Here is an 8,657-nt window from a genome sequence, read left to right on the forward strand (position 1 = left end):
CCCCGTGGCGGAAGTGATTCTAGACGAGCGTCCACTAAGAACAGTCGGCCCAGCCCCTCGGGGCTGGGTGTATGAATGTTAGTGTGAATGGGCGATGTATACATGGGATGCGGTCGGGGCCCCTGGGGCGATTTCTCAGAGACTAGCCAAGGAAGGAGTAGTTGCCGACCGACCGGGGCTGCGGGTGAAGTCAGTACCTTTACCGGACCTCTGTGGCGTACTACGGGTAAACGTAAGGCCACGGAACCTCGGTTCCCTGGCGAAGGTCCCAGGAAACCACATGTCCAAAGTGGGAGAACCGCTCCTCGCAGCTGACTGGAGCCAATCTGGGAGTCAAACCTCGGATCCCGGGCGCATGTGTGGAGGATTACCCGGTCAGTATTTCCTCATACCCGACGTCCGGTAGGGCAAATCCGGCAACGTCTTACCGGGTCGGGGCCTACCCTGTTTCGGATTGACAGGGGAATCCCCGGCCTGGCGACGTTAAAGATGTAGGGACGGGGGGTTCGAGCGGATAGGGCAGACCACCTGACAAACCGACAGCGGCTTCCGTTCGAGGGGGTAGGACTCTTACCGGCGGGGATAGATGCCACACCGCGGTGTGGCTGCCATGATGGCCGAACCGTCGTTATTTACTTTTTGTTACAGAATGGATATCTCAATTTTTGATCACCCAAATAAACCCAAGCAAGGAGGAGGAGGAGAGGACAGGGAGATACGGGGACGCCCCATCGTTAGGGGAATTAGCTGGCCCCCAGTCACGGCAAATACGGGAACGGACCCAGTGGCTGATACACATGCGGCCAAGGCCCCTGGGAAGGAGGGGAAGGGGGAGACCACGACAACGGCACCTGCAGATAAGCAACCCCCGCAGACGCTGTGCCAACAGGGGAGCAAGAGGAAGGGGAGCGAGCTCACCCCACCAGGAGTCGCGAGTTCCACGGACGACGAGGAGCCGACCCTGTCGCGCAGGCCGGTAAGTACGCGGGGAGGCATACCGGGAGCCGTAGAAAGCGGGGCCGGAGAGGCGAGAGATGCGCCTTCGGCCAACGAGAGTGAAGGACAGCAACAACAGCAAAAGAAAAGTACTGGTACGCGCCCTAAGGACAAAAAGCGGCGCGTTGTCCTCAACAACAAGGGAGCCTACGCCGCAGGGGGCTCGGACACAGACGACTCGGCATCCGAGGAAGCTACACACAGTCAACGTCCGGGGATGGCAAAACCCCCCCCTACCGCCACGAAGGCCAGGGGAAAGACCACCGGTACGGGGACGAGTTCCCCAGAAGACACGCCGGCGGGCATAGGTCCCGCCGAATACAGACATATGACCGCGGCAGATCTGGGAGCCCAGATCAGAGACTGGATTGAGGAAATCGATGGCATCAGGGTAAGATGCAAATCTATGAACGGTAGGATGAGCGGGGAAATAAAAAGAAGAGTGGGCTGGGCGAAAAACGCCTTGCTCACCCTTACCGGCAAAGCGGAAATGGCAGCCGGTCCCGCAGAGCTCCTGGAGGAGAAGAGGAGGTTGGAAATCCAGGTCCAGGATGGAATGAGGGAGAGAGAGAAACTACAGAGAAAGCTCGAGGAGTATCGGGTGGCCCTAGGGAGAGCCCAGACCGGGGCAAAAACCCCCGTCGTAGATACCTACGCGACGGTCACCAGGGGGACACCCCCAACAACGCTGTCGCTCGATATTCAGGCGGCAGCGGTGGGCACGGCAGTGGAAACCAGCGAGGGCCAGCCCACAGCGACGTCGACCGGCGCGTCAGATCTCGGACTCCGATTCACGGACTCCGAGCTTTACCTGGTCCCGGATGAGGACAGGGCCAGGAGTGAAGAGCTGGCCAGGCAAGCAGCGGCCCTCAGGCAAGTTCGAGAAGAGGTGAACCGGATCTCCCACATGCTGAGCAGCACGAGAGACGGGGGAAGCCCAAACCTAAGCCTCACCGCGACTGCCCTGGGCGCCGCAAGAGGAAGAGGTGCAGGCCCCGAACCGCCCAGCAAAGCGTCTGCGGTGCCTAACACTGCCCGAGAAATCGCCAAGCCTATGGTGGAAGCCCCAGGCGCGGCTGACTCCCCAATGGAGACAGACGACGTCGCTTGGGTCGAGGTGCGACGGAAAGGCGCGACGGCGAACGTAAAGAGGAAGAAGAAGGAGGAGCGACTAACCGCAGGGACCCCCTCCGGAGGGGCAAACCATAGTGGGTCGGCAGCGGAGGCCAGACTAAGGGTCCCACCGTCGACACAGGCGCAGACAGGGGCGAGCAAACCGCCCGGAGTCGCGCGAAAGGCCCCGAGAACCGCGGCGGTTGCAATTAAGTGCAGAGGGGAGAGCTCCCGATATGCAGAAATCCTGCAATTCGCCCGTAGCAAAATACAACTAGAGGAGTTGGATATAGGAGGGACCAGGGTCCGGCGAGCAGCCAACGGTGGGGTACTCATTGAGATACCCGGACCCGAAAATGCAAAGAAGGCGGACGCCTTGGCGGAGCGGCTCTCCAACATAATCGGAGAGAGATATGGCGATGCGGTCCAGGTGACGCGACCGTCAACTAAGGGGGAGTTGAGAGTGCAAGGGCTGGACGATTCGGTTACAACTGAGGAGCTGGCCCGCACCCTAGCGGAGCAGGGAGGATGCGGCCCACAGGAGATACGTGTAGGCCCCCCTCGCAGAATGGCTGGCGGGCTCTTCAGCGCCTGGGTGCAATGCCCCCTAAGAGCAGCCACAACCGTAGCGGCAAAGGGGAAATTTAAAATAGGCTGGACCATAGCCAGAGTCGAGCTACTGGAGGCGCGGCCCCGGCAATGTTATAGGTGCTGGGGCTTTGGCCACATAGGCACCTCGTGCAACGCACCGGCAGCGCGCGGGCGCGCGTGCTTCAGATGCGGCAGCGAGGGGCACCAGGCGAGGAGCTGCACATCCGCCCCGAAATGTGTAGTGTGCGATACCAAGGGGAGGAACAGCGCCCACAGGATGGGGTCGGGACGCTGCGCGTCGGTTAGCGAACGGGGTCGGGGGCCCGTAGCCAGGAACATAACAGATGGCCAGGTTCTTCTTACAGGGCAACCTGAATCATAGCCGGGGGGCTCAGGACCTACTGAGCCAGTTCGCGCTGGAAGAGGGGGTGGATGTGTGTCTCATATCCGAGCCACACTCCATCCCGGGTGCAGACAGTTGGCTGAGCAGTGAGGATGGCCTTGCGGCCATATTTTGGAGGACGGAGGGTGATGCACCACGGTGCTCCCTACTGGAGAGGGGAAGGGGGTACGTAGCGGCTAAATGCGGAAATCTAGCAATTGTGTCTGTCTACATATCCCCCAACGTCTCCATGCAAGCCTTTGAGGCATTCATGGACGACCTGGATCGGGTGGTCCGGTCAGCTGGCGGTGGCGGTAGGGGAGTATTGGTGGGCGGCGATTTTAACGCCCGCTCGCCGACATGGGACCCAACGGGGAGCAACCGCAGGGGGGAGCTTCTGGAGAGATGGGCGGCGTCGTGCGGAATAAGCCTGCATAATGATGGGTGCACGGCAACATGTGTCAGGGCACAGGGCTATTCGGTTGTCGACCTGACGTGGTCGACGCCGAATTTGACGCCGATGGTACAGCAATGGCGGGTCCTTACGGAGACGGAGACGCTATCGGACCATCTCTACATAGTTTACGAGGTACGGGTCCCCCGGCGCGTAAGATCTGTGGCCGGGGGGGGACACGCACGATGGAACTGGCGTAAATTCAAAACAGAGTGCTTCCGGGAATCCCTAGAGACCTGTCTGGCATGGGGACCAACGGGAGAGGATCAGACCACATCGGCCGGCCTCGCCGCATGGGTGGAGAGAGCCATGACGCAGGCTTGCGACGCGGCTGCTCCCAGAGCCCGACCCAAGAGCTGCAGGAGGACCACACACTGGTGGAACGAGGACCTGACTGAACAGCGCAGGCGCTGCGTGGCAGCAAGAAGACGGCTTACCAGAATCAGGAGAGCGGCCAGCGGCCCCCACCATGATGCAGAGGCCGAGTACCGCGCCAGCAAACGGAGGCTGCGGGATGGCATCAAGGCTGCGAAGGCCAAAGCCTGGGAAGACCTCGTGGGTTCCGTGGAAGCGGACCCATGGGGCCTACCATACAAACTAGTGCTGGGCAGGCTTCGCACCGCCACGAGGGGGCTGACAGAAACTCTCGACAGCCAAACCCTGGGGAGACTCCTTACGGCGTTATTCCCAAGAGGAGAGGGCAGCGCACCGATAGGCCAGGAAGACCGGAGCTGGGATGAGGGTTGGGCGGTCACGACCGAAGAAGTTCAGTCCGCGTTTAAGAAGGGGAGCGGGCGAAACACCGCCCCGGGACCAGACGGCGTCAGAGGAGCCGCGTGGGCGGGAGTCCCCGAGGGGATGACCACCCTGATTGCCAAGATGTTTACGGCGTGCCTACGGGAGGGGCACGTCCCGCGAACTTGGAAGAGGGCCCGCCTAGTGCTCATCCCCAAAGGAGGCACGTCCGGCGGACCTCTTCCTAAGGTCAGACCTATATGCCTTCTGGGCGAACTGGGGAAGGCGTTTGAAAGGGTACTGGTTTCCCGATTGGGGGACTGGATGGAGGAGAACCCCCGGGCACGGCTGTCAGACGATCAGTACGGTTTTCGGAAAGGACGGTCAACGATCGACGCGCTCATTAGAGTGCGGGAGTTTGTCGAGGGCGCCACAAGGATGGGAGGCTGCGCGGTAGCTGTATCTCTTGATATAGCCAACGCGTTCAACAGCCTCCCATGGCCAGTCATCACGAACGCGCTCGCGACAAAGGGAGTACCCGCGTATATACGGCATGTTATTAACAATTATCTTTGTCACAGGTACGTCGAGTACGTAACGGAGGGCGGGGGAGTGAGCAGCCTGGAGGTGACAGCTGGAGTTCCGCAGGGATCTGTGTTAGGTCCCCTACTGTGGATCATGTCGTTCGACCAGGTCCTGCAGGTTGGAGCGGAGCCGGATACCGCGGTAGTATGTTACGCGGATGACACCCTGGTCCTGAGTGCCGCGGCGGACCCGGCTTCAGCGGTGGCGCTGGCCAACGTAATGGTGGCGAGGGTGTGCCGAAGCATAACGGGCCTTGGGCTGAGAATTTCTGCCGATAAGACGGAGGCGGTCCTCTTCGGCCGCGCTGGAAAGGGGATGGTGGGACACACCCCGGACGTGAGGGTGGGCTCGCAGAGGATCCCACTGGCGGGATCCATGAAGTACCTTGGGGTCTGGCTGGACTCCGGGCTTACGTTCCGGGTGCACTTCGCGGCGATGGAAGCAAAGGTCGGGGGCATCACGAGGGCCCTATCCCGACTAATGCCGAACCTGAGAGGGCCGTCGGAGGCGAAGCGGCGACTATATGCAGGGACCCTGTTCGCGGTCATCTTGTACGGGGCCCCGGTATGGGGGGACGTGGCGGAAGGATCCAGGCCCATCCAACGAGCCATGGGGAAACTCCAGCGGAAGATCTGCACGAGAGTGGTCGCGGCATACCGGACGGCGTCCATGGTATCCGTCACCCTGCTAGCCCGAACAACGCCGCTGCACTTGGTGGCTGGTGCCTACCGACGGGCATATGGCTGGATGCGGGAGGCGCGAGCGATTACGGGAGTCTACTCGGCTGAAGAAGCAAAGGCTGTAAGGGCGAGAGAGCTCCTCGTTGCCCGCGAATGTTGGAGGAGGTCCCTGGAGGGTCCCGACCTCCCCAGTGGGAGGTTGAGAGCGGCGATTGAAGGCAACTGGGATGAGTGGCACGGCAGGGGACACGGAGGGCTGACCTTCCGGCTGACCCAGGTGCTGACGGGCCACGGCTGTTTCGCCGACTTCCTGCACAGGATAGGAAGGGCGGAACGGCCGGACTGCCAGCACTGCGGGGGGGCCGCGGACACAGCGAGCCACACAGTGGAAACATGCCCAGCGTGGGCGGAGGATAGAGCGGCCCTGCGGGAGGCCATTGGGGGGGACCTGACCCTGCCTGGATTAGTACGAGCGATGTCGAGCTCGGGAGAGGGATGGGCGGCAGTGGCCCGCTTCGCGGAGCGGGTGATCGCCGCGAAAGAGATAGAGGAGAGAGCGCGGCAGCAGCAGGCCTCGCAGCGCGGGGGAAATGAGACCCGGTAGAGTAGGATACGCGGGCCGAACGGCAGAACAGCGGTAGTTCGGATAGGTGGGGACCTGAACGGGTTAGCGGGGTGGGTTGCCGGCCGAGCTCCGCTCCGTCCCTCAGGGCGGGCCGGGGGAGGCGCAGAGGGGCATAGGTGGTGACAGGTAGCGCGGCGTAGGTCGCAGTAGGCCCCCGGTTAGGGTTAGGGCTAGGGCCTCTCTGCCTAATGCCTCCTCTTCATCTTCGGCCCCAACCCCCTGGGACGGCGACTGGAGCGCGACGCCGTGCAGTCTTGCCCGGCCCCCGCGAGGGTAGTCTTGGCCCCCTAAGGGCGCAGAGAGAGTGGGAATCACCCTCGGCATTGGGCGGCTTCGACTCACGAAGCGACAGCCACAGAGCAGACAGGGGGAGGATCCTCACGAGGAAGTTAGTAGTCGTCACTATAGCTAGCGCGAGGGGAGGGAAGGGGAAGCGCAAGCCCCGACAGGTTGGATACGCAACCGCGTATAAGTGCCGGGGGGCTCCCTGAAGATATGCCTCGCGCGGTTCCGGGGAGTCCCCTACCCGCACCAGGGTGGCCGCTGGTTTTTTAGTGGGTGCGAGTCCCACACTACCCCGAGGATCCTTGCGCGGACCCTCGGGGTGTGCATAAGGCATTTTTCCAGCGATAACAAAAAAAAAAAAAAAAAAAAAAAAAAAAAAAAAAAAAAAAAAAAAAAAAAAAGGTTCCCCTACGTCGGTTGTCACCTTGTCGTGGTGTGGGGGCTTGGCGGTCGCAATGAATCTAGAGGACCTAATGACCAGGGCCCCAAAGCTCCTGGGCAAAGGCGAGACTAGATGAGCGACTACCACTAAGCACAACCGGCCCAGCCTCTCGAGGTTGGGTGAGGGAATGGCGAGGAATGAATGGGAAGCGAATGAATCGGATGTGGTCGAGACCTCTGAGGATATTCCTCCGAGACTAGCCAAGGCCGGACTAGTAATCCGCCGACCAGGGCTGCAAAAAATGTCTGTACCTTTCCTGTGGGCTTCTAGGAATCCGCAGGTTTGAAGTGGGAAAACCGCTATTTGCAGCTGGCTGGAGCCAATCGGAGGGTTGAATCTTGGGTTTCGGGCGCATGTATGGAGGATTACCTGGTCAGTATTTCCTCATACCCGAAGCTGGTAGGGTATTTCCGGCAAGGTCTTACCCGAATGGGGGCCTACCCTGTCTCGGATTGACTGACAGGGGAATCCCCCGGACGGAAGACCCTAAAGAGGTAAGGGGGGAGGGGGGGATCGCATGGATAGGGCTGACCACCCGACAAGCTGAAAGCAGCTTCCGTGCGAGTACGGGGTTAGGGTTCTTTCCGGCGGGGATAGATGCTGCACCGCGGTGCAGCTGCCATGATGGCCGAACCGTCGTAAGACTTAAACTACTTTAATATGGATCAACTTAACAAAACAAAAACAAGAAACAGTAACGATGAGATGGAGTTCGAGGTGTTTGAGGTTGACCCCTTCGCGAGAAGGACCAGCCTCCGCAGGTCACCACCACCGCCTATGCGGACCAACCGGGTGGAGATGCAGACGAGGGAGCCGGCGCCAATACAGACGCCGCTAGTCCTCGTCGACCTAGAAGCACCGACGAGGGAGGCGAAGGCTGTAGTGTCCGGACCGAAGGGAGCGATCCCCAAGGTCACGTCCAAAGCTGGGGCAAGGACGATGAGTTGCCCCAGCGCCACCAGCGGCGCCGCTGAGGTGAGCGGGAGGGATTGCCTGAAGTCCCTGATTGTCCTCCTTGAGGGCATGAAGGACTTCGCCCTCGCGCACAAAAACACTAATGTGGCGCTGAAAGAGGACACCACCAAGGCAGCTATTGTCGTCCGCCGGGTCGAAAGGGCCTGGAAGAAAATGGAGGAGGAGCTGGCGGCGGCCACGGCTCCACGCGTGGCAGAGGACAAGGCCACCCAGACTGAGAGAGATCCTCGGCAAGGGTCGCAGCAACAACTGCGGGCGACTGCCCAAAACGTGGCGACAAAGAGGAAGGAGATTTCCCCATCCACGGGGGCGGCGGAAAAACGGCCGCGCCCCGAGGAGAAAGAGAAAGCGGAAGGGAGTAAGGAAGCCTGGAGCGAGGTGGTGAGGAGAGGCCGCCCCAAGAGGCCGGTCAAACCCGCCACTACTGCCCCCCAGCAGCAAAAACAGCAAAAACAGCAAAAACAGCAAACTCAGCAAACGCAGAAGACGCCAGAGGTGGCCCAGCCGAAGGGCCAACCGAAGGGCGCGGCTAAGAGGAAGCCGGTCCGCCCGGATGCTGTACTAGTTAAGGTAACCAGCGGCACCAACTACGCCGACATGCTGAAAAAGATCAAGGGGGGCGTGAACCCGGACGAGACTGGTGCCAACATCACGGCGGTTAAGAAGACTAGGGGGGGTGACGTCCTCCTAGAAGTGAAAGGCGGTAGTGGTGCCCGGGCCCTGAGCGAGGCGGTTAGGGGGGTTCTGGGGGGAGAGGCGAAGGTCTCGACCCTGGAGCCGTCCATGGTCGTCGA

General features: G+C 61.0%; 1 protein-coding gene across 1 annotated transcript; it reads left to right on the forward strand.

The window, feature by feature from the left end:
- Positions 1-94: 94 nt before the first annotated feature.
- On the forward strand, positions 95-6,140 carry LOC124305635 (uncharacterized). The gene is made up of 3 exons (XM_046765216.1): positions 95-402; positions 649-3,001; positions 3,066-6,140. Exons 1-3 carry the CDS (start codon positions 95-97, stop codon positions 6,138-6,140), a joined length of 5,736 nt encoding a protein of 1,911 aa, XP_046621172.1.
- The last annotated feature ends 2,517 nt before the right edge of the window (positions 6,141-8,657 follow it).

Source organism: Neodiprion virginianus, chromosome 5 (genome assembly GCF_021901495.1).
Source record: "Neodiprion virginianus isolate iyNeoVirg1 chromosome 5, iyNeoVirg1.1, whole genome shotgun sequence".
NCBI classification, from domain to species: Eukaryota; Metazoa; Arthropoda; class Insecta; order Hymenoptera; family Diprionidae; genus Neodiprion; species Neodiprion virginianus.

What these genes read in the sequence shown, in the direction of transcription:
- LOC124305635 (XM_046765216.1), top strand. Translation starts at nt 95, where the DNA reads ATGTATACATGGGATGCGGTCGGGGCCCCTGGGGCGATTTCTCAGAGA. An exon ending in TTCCTCATACCCGACGTCCG is followed by an intron (nt 403 to 648) that starts GTAGGGCAAATC and finishes TTTTTGTTACAG; the next exon opens with AATGGATATCTCAATTTTTG. An exon ending in GGTCGGGACGCTGCGCGTCG is followed by an intron (nt 3,002 to 3,065) that starts GTTAGCGAACGG and finishes TTCTTCTTACAG; the next exon opens with GGCAACCTGAATCATAGCCG.